We start from the raw sequence: 18,339 nt of genomic DNA on the forward strand, positions 1-18,339 counted from the left end.
TGAGCTGGAAAAACGGTGCAGAACCCAATGCCAGAGATGCAATGTCTGTCCCTGCAGCAGAGGGCAACAAAGAAACAGAAGACACCAAAGGAAGAGGCCAGTGCTGTTACCTGGGGGGGCAGCTAAAGAAGTTACAACAAACCGCAAGTATTATGATGGCAGCAGCAGGCCCCTCACTCCAATTAATACCTTCTTAGCCTATTTGGCTATCATCTCCTGCAACAGTGCAGTAACAATGACACACACTGGGTAGGTGGTGTATGGATACCACCAGAAGGTCAATTGCTGGAAAACAAGGATTGGATTAAATTTAATCAAATGTAACAGTGTTTCGTTGAGACCCCTCCTGTATGTATTTCTAAGAAACCAATTAAGAACTGTTTGTCAGAGAAGTTTCACTTGTTTTATCAGTGATGGGGGATGGAGGGGTGGTTCAGAGCAATTTGGATTTTGTTTCCATTCTGGGTCTTAACGTGCAAGGTATATAAAGTAACCACAGAAGATGTTTTGAGTTCGTACTGGGCCCCCTGTAAATTAGAGGCACCAGCATATCAGAATGGTACAGATTTACCTAAAACTGACTTTCGAGTGCCTCCATGACACAAATAAAGAAGGAGTCAAACTTCTTTCTATAAAGACAGTTTCTGCTGAGAATGGAGAGCACTCATCTCAGGGGAAGAATAAAACTCGACAACTCTTCACACCTCTGCAATAAATATATGTGAAGCAGCCTTGTTGTGGATAGGAGATGGACAGAACACTTTGGCTACCAGAATAAAACTGCATTGCGATTGGGAATATACCCAAAAGAATTTATGTGTAACATCGTTAAAATGGAATTATAGTGTTTATGAGTGGACTCAAGTGACAAATATACCTTCCAGAACAGAGGGCCTGGCCAAAAAAAATGTTCTATATTGTTACTTCCACTAAGGAAGAGAGGCAAGTCTGTATATTCACAATCAAAAATATGAGGGGTTTTGGAGAACATCACCATCACTGTGTCAATATCTAGGGACAACTCAAAAATCAGTGAAAGTGTTCCATTACCAGTTCATGCCATTAAGTAATTAAGCAGCTACATTACACATTGTACTAACCACAGCTTAATGCAACCTTTAAAAAGACAGTTTACAGAGTACACTGGTTAAGTGTAGAGGTGAACAGAGAAGCATAACTGTACATTGGAATAGAGTGATTTTCAGTCACCTAGCCACACACAATATATCCTGGAAATTATTGATGAGTCACTTATAACATTTAGATAAACAAACAAACAAACACACACCACACAGAAAAAACAACAAACCAAACCAAACAAACCACCAAAAAACCCCACATACATAAAATGGTCAGTACCATACTGATGAGAAAACAAGATAATTTGCCTCAGCCAGCACCACAGTAGACCCAGTAAACCCATCTGACAGTAACAGACAACTGTTGAGACCTGAATGATAAAACATCGACAGCAGAAAAGTAGCTGCTCAAAGTAAATCCTTAGTATCTTTCCAAAGGCCCCAATTGATCTATAAAACTTTACATAGGTTGAGTTTACCTACCTTTTTTCTTCCAATATTGATTCTATTGCGGTCAAAATTAGTGATATAACTGAAATTCTTTTGGTATCAGAGATATTACTCTGGCAAGATATTTCTAAGGACTTTATGATTGTTACTTCTTCTGTCTAATGCAGGAAGTCTGTAATACCTCAAGAGCAACTTTGAAACTTAATTTCTCTTGTTAGCTTATGAAGAACAAAGGGATATTTGATAAGGCCAAGCCAGAGACTATAGCAGCTGCATTAAAATTCATTCATTTCTGTCCTTTAAGAAGCAGTATCCATGAATTATTCTTGAGAATGGATTTTCACATTCTGCATTTTAAAACTAGAGCTAGACAAATACTCTTCACTATAATGCATAAATGCAATAAAACAAAACTGCTGGCCTGAAAAATTTAGTACAGCATCAAAAACCTTTCACTGATCTTAGATTTTACTGGCAATAGGTATCTATCTGTGTTATAATACCTAATAGCAGAATCAAGAACATCAGAAATTGTGTCCATTTAGAATGTCAAGCATAAACACTAAGTTATCAACAACGGACTTACCACACTGAATGTCTTCTGATCCAGTTCTTCAGATTCTTCAGATATAGGAACTGGTTCACTAGTTGCAGTAATATGAACTGGAATATCCAACAATGAAAGTTTTTTATTTTTTTCTTTATTTTCAGATTTGATTTCATTTACCTAAGAACAAAACATGAAAATGTATCTGATAAGCAAACCTTATTTTTGGGCTGGAATTATCCTGTCATTAGGCAAACACTGTAAGGACTGCATTTTCTTAAATAATAATAATAAAAAAAATTCTGACATTCAGTGACAGTACCTTTTATTTTCTGTCTCTGAGGGATGGAGAAGGAGAACAGACAAGTTACTTGTACCACTTGCACTCTCAGTCCTACTAAGCTATGTATCTTTAAAGAAGCAATTTCCCATTTCATTTGCCTGTCCTCGTGGTTACAAGTGGTAAAAATAAAACTTCAAATGATGCAAAAGATTTTAATGAAATGACAACTGTAAAGTAAATGATCCAAACTACCTTTTCAACCCAAAACCATTCACAAAAACCTGGTGGCCTTTTCTAGTGGTATATAAAAATAAACCTAGTTACCTTTTCTTCCTTTATTTCTTTTTCTTTCTGTGTGGAATCTTTTACTTTGTTTTCTCTCTTTTCTTTAATATTTTTTAAGTCTTTCTTATCCTCTTTTTCTTTTTTGTCCCTTTTCAAATCCCTCTTATTTTCTTTTGTCTCTCTTTTTTCTTCAGCTTCCTTCTTTATACCAATATCTGGCTCAGGCTTTTCTGCATTTTCTTCTTCTGCTTTTATTTTTTTATGTGGATGTTTCACTGAAACGATCTCATTCTGCAATACACAAACGTATATGTCATATCAAATTGAGTTCCTAACTATACAAGTTTTGTAACCATTAGATTAAAATGTACTTTTTATCTGTGTGTGATTTCTTTAGACTTTGGTTTAACACCTATCAAATGGAGCTGGATGCAGTTGTGAAACAAACATGAGGACTATTCATGTCACGCAGGGAGAAAACTAGAAGGACCAAAGCCCAATTAGAGCTTAATTTGTCTACTGCTGTAAAAGGCAATAAAAATGTTTCTGTAAATCAATGAGCAACAAAACGAGGGCTAAGGATAAACTCCATCATTTAGTGGATGCGGGGAGACACAGTGACAGAGAATGAGGGAAAGGCTGAGGTCCTTAATGCCATCTTTGCCTCAGTCTTTAACAGTAAGACCAGTTGTGCTCCAGGTACACAGCCCCCTGAGCCAGAAGACAGGGACAGGGAGCAGAATGAAGCCCCCATAATCCAAGGGGAAATGGTTAGTGACCTGCTACACCACTTAGACATGCACAAGTCTATGGGGCCAGATTGGCTCCACCCAATGGTTTTGAGGGAGTTGGTGGAAGTGCTCACGAAGCCACTTTCAATCATTTATCAGCAGTCCTGGCTAACTGGGGAGGTCCCAGCTGACAGGAGATTAGCAAATATGACACCTATCTACAAGAAGAGTCAGAAGGAGGATCCAGGGAACTACAGGCCTGCCAGCCTGACCTTGGTATCAGGGAAGGTTATGGAGCAGATCATCCTGAGTGCCATCACATGGCACGTACAGGAAAACCAGGCGAACAGGCCCAATCAGCATGGGTTTATGAAAGGCAGGTCCTGCTTGACTAACCTGATCTCCTACTATAACAAGGTGACCTGGTTAGTGGATGAGGGAAAGGCTGTGGATATTGTCTACCTATACTTTAGTAAAGCCTTTGACACTGTTTCCTACAGCATTCTCCTGGAGAAACTGGCTGTTCATGGCTTGGATGGGCATACTTTTTGCTGGATAAAAACTGGATGGATGGCCAGGCCCAAAGAGTTGTGGTGAATGAAGTTAAATCCAGATGGTGGCTAGTTACAAGTGGTGTTCCCCAGGGCTCAGTATTGGGGCCAGTTCTGTTTAATATCTTTATCAATTATTTAGATGAGGGGATCGAGTGCACCCTTTGTAAGTTTGCAGACGACACCAAGTTGGGCAGGAATGTTGATCTGCTTGAGGGTAGGAGGGCTCTACAGAGGAATTTGGACAGGCTGGATTGATACCCGGTGAAGCAGTCGAGTCACCATCCCTGAAGGTGTTTAAAAGATGCACAGATGAGGCTCTTATGAACATCGTTTAGAGGTGGACTTGGCAGTACTAGTTTAATAGTTGAACTCAATGCCCTTAAAGGTCTTTTCCAACCAAAACGATTTTATGATTTTATGATTTCCTTGATGTGACACAAAACATGTACTGATTGGGTAGAAGTAATCGGGGGGGTGAGAGATTAAGTCCATTTAACTATCATATCTCTAAAGAAGTCTGCCCCTGTAAAAGGTAGTTCAGCTGCAAAGAGCTAAAAACAATAAGGAAGTAGGCATCACAAGACCAAGCTGATTTTTCAGGGCATGGTGATGACAAAAGACCTCAGTTCTGGTCAGCTTTGTTCTAGTAACTTTTTACTGACCACAAATTCACAATCACAAGAGAAGAGAACAGAGTTCCAACTTTCTCTTTTCCAGAGGTGTTCTGAAGAATCTGGTGTTCTTTTAGCTATCTTCAAAGTCCCAAAATTAGGTGCAACATGGCCCCTAAACTTCATCTGTGTGTGTGTGTGTGTGGTTTCTTCTCTCTAGTGGTTTCTGCTGTGTGGTAGATTTAAACAAATGACTCAACAAAAACAGAGGCCTAAAGGAATACATCAGAGGTAATAAAAACATAACAAAGTTCAGTAGTCTATTAGAATCATGAAAGCCTTGACATACATAGAAACATTCACTTGCATGTCTCAAAACATCATTTATTCATACTGGTTTTTTCTAACCAAGCTTGATTTTTTTTTCCTGAGCCTGAAGAAAAGTTGCTACCTGAAGAATCATCATCAGTAGCAATAATGGATTAGTCAGAAACATAAGTTTTATATTCAGATGCTACATTAAAAATTGCATTTCTAGCAGATAAAATGCTCAAGTCTTTAAAGAACACTGAAATTGCACAATGTCACTTGTAATTGGGCGACAACACTATTTTATGATACGATAATTTTGAAAACTAATCATAATGGCTGAGGTACAGGTTTATCATTAAATTAAAATAAATATAATCTTCCATGGGATGATATTGATGCAATATTAACTGCCACAGAAGGAGAATGCCATTCAAGTACTTCAATTTTATTAAGTCAAACAGAAGATCAAATAGAAAGTGTTACTAATACATACAACTGAATAGCCATCTTTACCATATTGTCCTGATTTGTTAAAAAACAAGTTTCTCGTTTAGTGAATTTTGCCTGTCAGCTAAAGCTTTCATATTAGCTGCATTTTCCTGGAGAACCAGACACATGTTTTGGTAAACCTAGCAATGGAACGCAAACTTACTGATAAGTACGGATGGACATCTCGCGAGAGGGGCAACGAGAAACCCGTGACCAAGAGACTGACCAACTGTGTATAACATTCCACTCACGTGAATACTTCATATAAAAGTGGGAGATCATGAGGATCTCGTTCCTTTTTGCCTTTCCCTTTTCCTTTTTCCTCATGGCTGACACTAGGAGAGGACCTTGCTGGTTGTCCCTGCGAACTGAGGCCTAGTGAGAGACTGAATCCAGCTCCGGTTGGCTACAGAGTCTAATCCAGGACTTTGGGTGCTGGCTCTGCAGTTGCTGAGACTTTTCAAGATTGGTTTTGTATATTTTGTATTATTTTCTCTATTCTTATTAGTAGCATTAGTAAAACATCTTTAACTTTTCCAACTCTCTTCTCTCTGTCCTTCTTTCCCTCCCGATCGCCTGTCCTGAGTGGGAAGGGGGGAGAGGGAGGGGCAAAAGGGGGAAGTGGGGGGGGAGAGGAGGTTAACAATACATCTGCCAGGGTTTGATTGTCACCCCACAATCTAACCCTCGACACATATGAATCATCTTTACCTCATTATCCTCATCATCTTCATCAGACTTTTCTGATGAGGAGTCACTTTTTATTTCTTCTTTAATTTTTGCAGCCTTTGTTGCTCTCTTCTTCTTAGTTCTTGTTTTCCTCCTCTTTGAATTGCCCTGAATGCAAATTAGTATCTTTATTATGTCAACTGACAAGTGTGTTTACACCACAGTTGCAGAAAAATATTTGGTTTTTTATGTTAAAGAAAGCATTCATTTTATTTATTGCCACTAATGACCATCACTTTTCTCAGGACTGCAGACCAAGCCTAATGCAACAGTGGAGAATATATACAAATAAGAGAGAATAAAACAATATTAAACTTGCAATTCATTTCTTGAGTTAGTCTCATATAATATGATTAGCAGTAGAGAAAAATTACACAAAGCAAAGAAGAGTGGAACTAAGAATAAAACAAGTATCAGCTGACATGCCCATAAGCATATTATCTTGCTACTGAATATCAAGCTTTACTTACTGCACCAACAAGTCTTTGCGCTTCTTTTCTTGCAAGGTCTTTATTCAGTAATTTAATGAGGTAATCTGCACGGGTCTGTAACTGCTTGGCCTGGGGTTTCTTATCTGGATCATCAGGTAAAATCTGAGGAGAGCAATGGTATTATCAACTATGAGTACGCATTATCAAATTAGGAAGCTGCTAGTCTGGAGCACTGGAAACAGAAAAAGTTGAATCAAAAAAAAAATAAAGTAAAAAACCAATCCACTCCAATTATACCTGACCAATATGCCAGCATGCTTCAAGGAATGGAGAATTTACTAAAGGTTTTATTTTTCCCCAAACAAACAACTAATGTAGTCTTGGAAATGGTCTCACAAAGTTTAGAGTAAACTCAAGAAACTAGCCTCAGATTTCTGTTTCCACTCTCATAGTTTATCTGAAAATTCAGAGCTCCTGTACCGCTGTCATTCATAGACCTCCGAGTTCTGCCTTGTGCTTCTAAATGCATTAACTCATTACCACAGAATATTTCAGAAGCCAAAAATATAAATGAGTGGTTTCATAAAACAAGCAAATTAATGGAAGTCGGGCAGAATATCATTAAACAGATTTGTATACAACCCTGGTTCCTCAAATCCCAAACCTACAGGTTGTTGGCAATGTCACTGAGTTTGCTTCACTCCAGTCTTTCCCTAAATGTTTCTCACTACTTCTAAGCCACCATTGTGCTACTTCTAATCTGATGAGTATAGCTTTTCTCATGCTGCAAATAAAAGACAGTTTCAAGCAAAGAAACCAGGGAAAATCAAAACAAAACCCCAAAACAACCTTCCCTCCAAAAGATCAAGAATAAAATTAACACAACTAGAGCATTTAAACTAGGGAAGCAAGAGATGGAAGAGAAAGGATTCACAGAATCACAAAATGTTAGGGATTGGAAGGGACCTCAAGAGATCATCTAGTCCAATCCCCCTGCCGGAGCAGGAACACCTAGATGAGGTTACACAGGAATGTGTCCAGGCGGGTTTTGAATGTCTCCAGAGAAAGAGACTCCACAACCTCCCTGGGCAGCCTGTTCTAGTGTTCTGTCACCGTCACTGTGAAGAAGTTTCTTCTCATATTTAAGTGGAACCTCCTGTGTTCCAGTTTGTACCCATTGCCCCTTGTCCTATCATTGGTTGTCACCGAGAAGAACCTGGCTCCATTCTTGTGACACTCACCCTTCACATATTTATAAACATTAATGAGGTCACCCCTCAGTCTCCTCCAAGCTAAAGAGACCCAGCTCCCTCAGCCTTTCCTTATAAGGGAGATGCTCCACTCCTTTAACCACCTTTGTTGCCCTATGCTGGACTCTCTCCAGCAGTTCCCTGTCCTTCTTGAACTGAGGGGCCCAGAACTAGACATGATATTCCAGATGCGGTCTCACCAGGGCAGAGTAGAGGGGGAGGAGAACCTCTCTTGACCTACTGACCACATGCCTTCTAATACACCCCAGGATGCCATTGGCCTTCTTGGCCACAAGGGCACAGTGCTGGCTCATGGTCATCCTGCTGTCCACCAGGACCCCCAGGCCCCTTTTCCCTACACTGCTCACTAACAGGTTGTTCCCCAACTTATACTGTAACCTGGGGTTGTTCCTGCCCAGATGCAAGACTCTACACTTCCCCTTGTTATATTTCATTACATTTTTCCTTGACAAGTGACAGAGATCCAAATACATGGCAATACAGAAACATAACAGAGTCTAAGAAGTCTTCAACTGAATACACAAAAACTTGAAATCTAATAATTTACCAAAGCATACAGAAGAATACAACTGACCTAACTTCTGTGCAATTTCAGTTATCATAAAATAAGCTCTTTCAGTAACTATTCTTATTAGCATTTTTACCTAAACAAAGCCCTTGATGAAATTTTGCAGATGACATACCTTCTGTGTTAAACTGAGATCAGGATCCATTTTTATCATTTCCCAGCTGCCATAGCCATATTCATAGATACCTATTAACAGATTGGAATCATCTTCCTTATCCCAATCTATATCAAAATGAGCTGCCTTGGTGTGGCATGGGATGACATATCTAGTAGAAATAAATTAAAAACATAAATAAGCGATCTTCTCAAACTTAGCAAGGGAGAGGGATACATGGCACACATCACTAAGATCCTAGCATATTTAGGTAAGTAATCCAGATACTTATCAGGTTGTGGGTTTTTTTTACAATTTCTATAAAATATTTATTGAAATCAGTACTGAAGCATGTTTTAAAGCAGATCGAGATTAAGATATAAAGAACAACAGTCATCTATCTGTGGCCATGGATTGAATCAGAACTGGCTAACCATGAAGATAAGCTTAAAATATTACTCAGGTGTAACTGTTAACTGAATAAGCAGATAGTCTAGGGACTATGATACACAAAGTAGCAAGCTAAAAAGTTCAGAGGGCTGAGCAACTGTAAACAATTACCATCTGCTCCACTTTGACAAATACTGCTTTCTCTCAGGCAGAGGTGACACAAAGCAACTCCTCAACAAGCCTAAAAATCTAGTCTGGAATAATTAAGTGTAACTGAACCCAGTACCCAATGAATATAGTTCAGAAGCCAAAACAAATACTGGCTTCTCAGGAGAGGGAAGAAAGAATAAAGAAAGGATGCAGAAGAGATTGCTGCTGCCAGTTCTTAGAGGGAATGGAGACACACTGACATCCTAGTGTGCTTACAGTCTGGATTGCTTAAATATATGCATAAAAGCCTTAAATAACTTTCTACATTATGGTTCCATTTAGAAAAAGAAAAAATTACCTTTTCCTTTCTTCCGGATCTGAAGGAATGGATTTGTGCAATGGTGCCAATTCTTCTTCATGAGAGATGACTAGCTTTGCATTCACCTGCACTCCTGATATTCGGAATGTTGGGCCTTTAGCTTTCCCAAGTCTACCTCCTTAAAATAAAGGACCAAATTATTAAAATATTTAGCCTTCATGTGCATCTTATGGACAAACATAAAGAAAAAAAGGAAGTTTGATGCTGTAGCAGCAGACATTCTGTTATAGTAAATGACTTTTTCTTAACCAAACGCTTTAATTAAACTCCAGAATCTCAAGGTCTTCCAGATAATAAAAGCAGATTAATTTTAAATTTCTCGGTAAAGCAAAAACATGCTGCATTCTACTGCAACAACTCACTCAGGGAAAGGGGGGAAAACACAAATCCAAAAAGTCTTCTCTATAATCCTTTTTTCTATATCACTTGGCATGCTAACATTCTGTTAATGTTTTCCCCAACACAATTGTTTTTTTATAATCAGAGTGCAAGAATTATTCAGATCTGTTGACACTTTTTATTCCTCTCTGCCTCCCCCAAACACACTTTACCTGCTCTTTCTTGTCCAAATGAATTGTCCTTTAAAGCCTTAATGCATCCATTATGTACAAGTTCTCCCAGACGTCTAAGGTCCGTCTCAGATTTATCAACTAGCTCAGCATCTCTAGCTATAGCATCTAACCTGTAAGAAAACAAATATGTTTTTACAGTTCTAAAACTTTAGTATTATGAATGACTCCTTCAGATTTTGAAACTACAGAAGTGACTATGTAAGTTATCATTCACCCACACTTGCTATGCTGTGTACAATTTTGATCCATGCAGTTAAAAGCAGCTATAGAAAAGATCACAGGAATTATAATAAAGGGTGCTTCACATAGAGGACAATACAACATGAACTATAAAGGACCCTAACTATACAGTTTTGAGTTACATTACTACACATTCTTTTAAATAGAAAAGAAACTATTATATATAATAAGATCATACAGAATATAAATACTATTAAAGAAAATGAAGGTGGGAATTATTCTCAAAATACAGAGCAATACAGAAAACTTAAAATAAGAACTGACAATGAGAAAAATGCAAAACTGGTAGTTAGTCTGTTGAAAGCCTATGGCTTTACCCACTCTATCAAACAAGAAAACTGAATGACTGTCACTAATGCAGAGTGAACAAGACAGTAAGTAAAGTATAAAGAAAAACAAGCAGTCTTGCAAAATTTAAAGATTTGTCAAACTGTCTAGTTACATGCATACCATGTATGAAGAAAGGACAAAAAATAATTTAAATTCATGTTATAGTCAAGGTAAAAGTTTAGGCATGCTATTTTGTCTTCAGATTTCTTGGTGTCTTGTTCTAATTTTAACGAAAACAAGGTTCCAAGTTGCTATACAGATATAATCAAATAAGCTTACCTTTCAAGTGGGCCACCAAATTTCTTGTAACTCTTGATAAACCTAGTAACAGAAAATCATTTTGCAGTAAAAAAATATAAGCTCAACTACACTGGTTTTAAAAATGTATTTGTAAACTCTTAGTGCAAAGCTATGTGGATAAAGCAAAGAAAATAAGAACTAGAGACTAGGAGAGCTTAGTATATCAAGATAACCCACATTTAAAGCCAGAGTTCTATTTGGTTTAATAACTGATGTAAATAAAACAGTAGAAGTTACAATTTATTTCAAAAATTACTAATTAGTTTCACAACACAAAGGATTCAGCAATGTGATGTGTCTAATCATAAAAATCAAATGTGGCTTTATAGTAAATAGAGAATTCAGACACTATGTTAGGCCTCTCATAATAAAGAGGAGTTAGCTGGAATTTTAATGTGATTTTAAGACTTAGGAAAACATAACATGAAAGATAAAGGAATGCAAGCACAAGAATGTGCCTGACAAAAGCAGCAAACCACTATATGTTAGATGAAATGAAAAGGAAACAAGGATCTTTAAGGTTATTTATATAATCAAAAATATTTTATAAGCTTTACAGTATTTTAGAGAAACATGAATACTTAAATTACAGAAGCAAAGCAGCATTTCACAAACCAATCAAAGTAAAGTAAAAGAATTTCTCCTCCTTCCACCAAAGAAGCATTTTTACCACCAAATATTGATGGGACCAGCTGTACAGATTCACTTATGTCCTAGTTTTCGCTGAGATAAAGTTAATTTTCTTCAGAGCATATACCTGCTAGTAAGTTTTGGATTTGTGACCAAAATAGTGTTAATAACACAGGGATGTTTTAGTTACTGCTGAGCAGTGCTTACAAAGAGTCAATATCTTTTCTGCTTCTCACACTGCCCAGTCAGCAAGTAGGCTGGGAGCACACAAAAAGCTGGGAGGGGACACAGCTAGGACAGCTGACCCCAACTGACCAAAGGGATATTCAATATAATATGACGTTATATTCAGCAATAAAAACTGCGGGGAAGGAGGGAGAGGGGATGTTCATTATGGCATCTGTCTTCCCAAGTAACTGTTACGCATGATGAAGCCCCGCTTTCCGGAAAATGGGTAAATGCCTGCCTGGTAACGTGAAGTAATGAATAAATTCCTTATTCCTTGTTTTGCTTTGCTTTGCTTGCACATGCAGTTTCTGCTTTGCCTATTAAACTGGCTTCATCTCAACACATGAGTTTTCTCATTTTTACCCTTTTGATTCTCTCCCCACTCCCTTTGGAGGAGATTGAGCAAGCAGCTGTGGGGTGGTTAGCTGTCTACCAAGATTAAACCACCATATCTTATCAAAATTGATTTTATATTTTTTTAGTTTTACAAAGCACCATATAACATTATTCAATTACAATGGCAAGATATCTTAAATAAAACAAAACTTGCTGAACCTTTTGTAGGTATTCCCACAAAAATGTGAGTATCCTTTATTCAACTATAGTTTTTAAGTTAAATGATGGGAAGTAGAATATTTTGTTCGTCGGGTAAAAAAAAAAGCTCACCCATTTTTGAAACCGGTTCACAGTATCACAGTATGTTTGGGATTGGAAGGAACCTCAAAAGATCATCTAGTCCAATCCCCCTGCCGGAGTAGGAACACCTAGGTGAGGTCGCACAGGAACATGTCCAGGTGGGTTTTGAATGTCTCCAGGGAAGGAGACTCCACAACCCCCCGGGCATCCTGTTCCAGTGTTCAGTCACCCTCAGTAAGAAGAAGTTTCTTCTCAAATTTAAGTGGAACCTCTTGTGTTCCAGCTTCATCCCATCACCTCTTGTCTTATCATTGTTTGCCACTGAGAAGAGCCTGGCTCCATCCTCATGGCACTCACCCTTCACATATTTATAAACATTAATAAGGTCACCCCTCAGTCTTCTCCAAACTAAAGGGACCCAGCTCCCTCAGCCTTTCTTCATAAGGGAGGTGCTCCACTCCCTTAATCATCTTTGTTGCCCTGTGCTGGACTCGCTCCAGCAGTTCCCTGTCCTTCTTGAACTGAGGGGCCCAGAACTGGACACAATATTCCAGATGGGGTCTCACCAGGGCGGAGTAGAGGGGAAGGAGGACCTCTCTCGATCTACTGACCACCCCCCTTGTGATACACCCGAGGATGCCATTGGCCCTCCTGGCCACAAGGGCACAGTGCTGGCTCATGGTCATCCTGTTGTCCACCAGGACCCCCAGGTCCCTTTCCCCTACACTGCTCTCTAATATGTAATTTCCCAACCTATACTGGAACCTAGGGTTGTTCCTGCCCAGATGCAGGACTCTACACTTTCCCTTGTTAAATTCCATCAGGTTATTCCCCGCCCAACTCTCCAGCCTGTCCAGGTCCTGCTGAATGGCAGCACAGCCTTCTGGCGTGTCAGCCACTCCTCCCAGCTTAGTGTCATCAGCAAACTTGCTGATAGTACACTCAATTCCCTCGTCCAAATCGTTAATGAATATATTGAATAATATTGGCCCCAGTACTGACCCCTGAGGCACTCCACTAGATACTGGCCTCCAACTGGACTCCGCACCATTGACCACCACTCTCTGGCTTCTCTCCTTAAGCCAGTTTGCAACCCACCTCACTACTCTATTGTCTAGACCACACCTCATCAACTTAGCTGTGAGGATGCTGTGGGAGACTGTGTCAAAGGCTTTACTCAAGTCAAGGTAGACCACATCCACCACCCTGCCATCATCTATCCACCTTGTTACATTCTCATAAAAGGCTATGAGGTTGGTCAAGCATGACTTACCCTTGGTAAAGCCATGCTGACTGCCCCTAATAACCCTCTTATCCTTGATATACCTTGAGATGGCACCAAGGATAAGCTGTTCCATTACTTTCCCAGGGACAGAGGTGAGGCTGACCGGTCTATAATTACCCGAGTCCTCCTTCTTGCCCTTTTTGAAGACTGGAGTGACATTTGCTTTCCTCCAGTCCTCAGGAACCTCTCCCATTTCCCAAGACTTGGCAAAGATGATGGAGAGCGGTCCAGCAATGACTTCAGCCAGCTCCCTCAGCACCCGTGGATGCATCCCATCTGGACCCATGGATTTATGGATGTCCAGACTATTTAATTGCTCCCTAACCCAGTCCTCATCGACTAAAGAAAACTCTTCCATTGACCTGGCTTCATCCGGGGTCTTAGGGGTACAGGGCTCCCCAGGACAGCCTCCGTCAGAGTAGACAAAGAAGGCATTCAGTAATTCTGCCTTCTCTCTATCTTCTGTCACCAGGGCACCCACCCCATTCATCAGTGGGCCTACATTGCCTCTGGTGTTAGTTTTATCTACTATGTATTTGAAAAAGCTCTTTTTGCTGTCCTTGACCCCTCTCGCCAGCTGTAATTCTGTAATGATTTTGAAATCATTGTCTTCAGGGGATGTGCGAAGAATAATACATATTAAAAGACTGTAAAACAATTGAGAACATTTTTCAAACCCAATGTAATTCCTCATCAAAATAGGTTTAAATTCTGGATACAACACTTCCTTATGTCAGCACCTCAAACTACAAAGAGTAAAGGCTTAAATGCCTAGAATAAAATTTTTCAACTACATTCAGGAAAAGCAGACTGTTTTCCATATTTTTAAACTCTAAAATTATCAAGAAATATGTTTTGTCCCTTTAAGCATGCATGTCCTCCCACGTCTTACCGCCTAATTTCCGCATCGCTAAATCCTTTAATATTTTCTCGAGGAATAGTTCGTGGTCGTCCACGTTTTTTTGGTCGTTTTCTTTCTGAGATGGAGTCACTATCAGATCCAGAATATCTTCTGCTTCTACTGCATTTCCCTTCGCTTCCATTAAAGCTGATCTGGAATTTCAGATTAAGTAGTTCAAAGCTATGTGACTAAAACATTTTAATAATGTGCTATCTAGCCTGTCAAAAATGGGGGGTGAAAAGTACAAGCCAAAACAACAGCAATGAAAAAACAAACACAACAACAAGAAGTTAGTTGGTCAAAACCCAGAGATACCTGTTTTGCACAGTTTCTCATCCTTGGGAGCATATATATTTCTTCAAGTTCTTTTTGTCTTTCCTCCTCTTCTATTCGTCGCCGCTGGACTTCTGGAATGATTTCTTCCCAGTTTCTTAAATTTTGTTCCGGTTCCAACTCAATGTCATCTTCATCCATATTGGAAAAGTTAGCCACCTTATGTATAGGAACATAAGTATTTTCACCAAAACAATGCATGATTTTATTTAAACAAAGAGTCAATAATTGATATTTTAGAAAAACTTAGTTCAGAATGGCATATTATATTTATTTATATATACAAAGTGTACACATAAAATGCTTAATGAAACACTGTCTTTAATGAAAGTATTTTCATATATGAGAAGTACACACTCCATGCAACATGGCTGAATATAAAGATGAGAATATTTTTCTTCTTTTACAAGTTGAGTAATATAGAAACACTAAGAAATGCCTCCCCAATAGCTGTGGTTGTTATTTAATTTCCTTCAAAGTAGAAAGCAAGTCTAACTGAATTCCTGAGTTAATATGAAACTATAATAATGTAGAGCCAACCAAACATTAATCAACTGTAGAAATCACAAGATGTTGGAAATGAATGATTAGCAGGGAAGTGATTTAGTACTCTACTGATCTAAAAAAGTCCTGCCCTGCTTTAAAGAAAAAACAAGTAAAACCACACCACACGCACCCAACCTAAACAAGAACAAAAAGTTACACAAAATAAAACCCAAACCATCACACACAATTTGTATGCACTTAATATTTTAAGTGTTATCCAGTAAAGCATATTTACCATTCATGTTTACAGGGGGGAATCAAAGGAATTTCTAAAAGTCATCAACTAAGAAATCCAAACTTCATTCTCTGTTTTCAAAAGTACCACAGGTTCTTAACAGCATAAAGCATTACATTAAAAACAGTCCTCCCCAGTTTTCTAATAATTAAATCAAAGACTAATGTATTTGTAAATATCTTTCTTGTTTTGTTAGCAAAATACATTATGCATTTTTAAATGTTTGCACTGTCAGTAATTATCCTATATAGGTGAAAGACATTATATGCCAAAGAGTTGACTTATTGTTGCACCTGTGTAGTGGCAGAGCGCCCCCCCCCCCCCCCCCGCCCCGGGGGTATGGGGTTGTCGCCAGCCTGGCTGAGAGGTGAAGCCAGAGACAAAAGAAACTAAAGGAGCACCATTAGAAGGTAACTATGAGTGAGCAATCGCCGGACACATGCGTGCAGAGCGTGTGGACAGTACATGCAGCCTATCATGTTATTGTATAACACGAGTTACAACCAATCACGTTGTTGTAAGGCGCATGGACAGGGCAGCTTTGTTATAAAGCTAGCCCGGTCTGACAATAGAGCGAACTCTGTGAACATCACATTGGTGTGTCAGGTTCCGTGTCTCGCATGGAAAAAGCAACACACCTGTTTTGTAAGAATGAAGAAAAGATTAACAGGTACACAAAAGAAGAAGAAATAGTATTTATAGAGGAAAGTATAATTAAGGGAAGAGGGAGGGAACAGAGCGATACCTTGAACTGTGAAAGCAACTCATCTCCTACAGTTAGTGGGCCTGGCTCATTTTCTCGAGTTTCAGCCCTCTTCAGGATTTCATCTATATCCATTTCCTGAAACAGAAATTTCTCTTTACAACAAAACAATTCATATGTATTTTTAGTTTCTCTGTCCATCAATTGTAGATCCACTGTTCCATTTACCTGAGGTTCCTCTTCTTCCCCTTCAGGCTCTTTAAAAAGTTCCTCAGCACCAAACTTCAAAATTGCTGATAACTCTTCTTTATTAAAAGGTGTTGAGCTGAAATACAGAAAGTTTCAGATAAACACTTTTTCAAATTACTATAACCATGAGTCAATCAAACTTAATTTTGACCTAAATAAAAGTCATATTTAATACGTAAAAAAATATTCAAAGACAATATAATTTGCAGTCTTTACTTACATAACTTCTTACCACATATTTTTTGCCTTTTATTAAGCAAGTGAAATGACTTGCATTTTTACTCAAACAGTCAGGTATACTTCGGCATAAGTTAATATGAAAGAATAAACAAATATACCTGGAAGGAGTAGAGCCTGTATGTAGCACAGTTTTCCCTGTAGTGTCCATTCTCTGAATTACTAAGTGATCTAATACCATCTTTTTCTTGGCTCTTTCAAGAATATCTTCTTCTACTGATCCTTTTGTGACTAGCCGATAAATATTAACCTATGCATGTTATAAAAAAGGCTTTATTTACATGCTCACAAATTACACATGAAAACAATATTCAGATGAAGTTAACAAAAAACCCTTGAGCAACAACAGGGAGAAATGTTAGTCATGATTATAAATCTTCTAAATCTTATTGAACTAGTATTTCATATATGAAACGAGTCAATCATGTTACCACAGTCTCTACATAAATTATTTAAAAAAAAAAAAAAGTAAAGAAATTCTTAGACCTCTTCTCTTTAAACTTCTGTGATTAGGCACAAGCATTGCCACAAGGAAAAGTGTTATATCTGATTACTACTTGAAGACTTCTACAAGAAAGAAACCCAAAGAGAACTATGAAGTATTTAACTTTAAGTAAAACAGATGCTCCTGAAGTATAACAGTTACTTTCTAGAATTACATGATGCCAATGAAAATGAGACAAGTCCACAACTCTTCTCTCTACCCATCCATATACTACAGCTGCTGTGCAATCTCACCATATAGGGAGACTTTAAGATTTATTTTTAAAAGGCAAATTAGTATTATTAACATTTTTAGACATTCTTGGCAGGTATTAATTATTCTCTAAATACATGGGGACTGCAATGGCCCAGACAGACAGCTTATGGCTACCATACGAAACCCGCCTTCAGGTTTGGAGCTTAAAAAGACAAGTGTGCATACCTGTTTCTTCTGCCCAATCCTATGAGCTCTAGCCTGTGCTTGCAGATCATTCTGTGGATTCCAGTCAGAATCAAATATAACTACAGTGTCAGCAGATGCCAAGTTTATACCTAACCCTCCAGCTCTGGTAGAGAGCAAAAAGCAGAAGTCCTGAAATTATAAAATAAAAAATAGCTTTATATATATTAGCTATAATATTCTTCAATGAACCAATATGAAACTTCTTTATATGCTGTGTGGATGTCCTGGTTTTGTTAAAAAACAAGTTTCTCGTTTAGTGAATTTTGCCTGTCAGCTAAAGCCTTCATATTAGCTGCATTTTCCTGGAGAACCAGACACATGTTTTGGTATAACTAGCAATGGAATGCAAACTTATTGATAAGCACGGATGGACATCTCGCTAGAGGGACAACGAGAAACCCGTGACCAAGAGACTGACCAACTGTGTATAACATTCCATTCACGTGAATACTTCATATAAAAGTGGGAGATCACAAGGATCTCGTCCCCCTTTTCCTTCCCTTCTGCTTATGGCCGACATTAGGAGAGGACCTTGCTAGTCGTCCCTGCAAACTGAGGCCTAGTGACAGACTGAATCCAGCTCCGGTTGGCTACAGAGTCTAATCCGGGACTTTG

General features: G+C 38.6%; 1 protein-coding gene across 1 annotated transcript in view; it reads right to left on the minus strand.

Moving 5' to 3' along the window:
* LOC136114588 (chromodomain-helicase-DNA-binding protein 1-like) overlaps positions 1 to 18,339 on the minus strand; it is a 73,206-nt gene that overhangs the window by 11,321 nt on the left and 43,546 nt on the right. The window contains exons 19-32 of the mRNA XM_065859965.1: positions 17,704 to 17,853; positions 16,880 to 17,028; positions 16,521 to 16,617; positions 16,335 to 16,430; positions 14,791 to 14,967; positions 14,467 to 14,627; positions 10,775 to 10,816; positions 9,905 to 10,035; positions 9,333 to 9,471; positions 8,456 to 8,606; positions 6,541 to 6,663; positions 6,053 to 6,178; positions 2,684 to 2,935; positions 2,116 to 2,256 (exon numbers count right to left, since the gene is read on the minus strand). Of these exons, the coding sequence (XP_065716037.1) occupies positions 2,116 to 2,256; positions 2,684 to 2,935; positions 6,053 to 6,178; positions 6,541 to 6,663; positions 8,456 to 8,606; positions 9,333 to 9,471; positions 9,905 to 10,035; positions 10,775 to 10,816; positions 14,467 to 14,627; positions 14,791 to 14,967; positions 16,335 to 16,430; positions 16,521 to 16,617; positions 16,880 to 17,028; positions 17,704 to 17,853 (1,935 nt within the window). The remainder of the gene's footprint in view (positions 1 to 2,115; positions 2,257 to 2,683; positions 2,936 to 6,052; positions 6,179 to 6,540; positions 6,664 to 8,455; positions 8,607 to 9,332; positions 9,472 to 9,904; positions 10,036 to 10,774; positions 10,817 to 14,466; positions 14,628 to 14,790; positions 14,968 to 16,334; positions 16,431 to 16,520; positions 16,618 to 16,879; positions 17,029 to 17,703; positions 17,854 to 18,339) is intronic.

This window comes from Patagioenas fasciata, chromosome W, assembly GCF_037038585.1.
Source record: "Patagioenas fasciata isolate bPatFas1 chromosome W, bPatFas1.hap1, whole genome shotgun sequence".
In the NCBI taxonomy this organism is placed as follows: Eukaryota; Metazoa; Chordata; class Aves; order Columbiformes; family Columbidae; genus Patagioenas; species Patagioenas fasciata.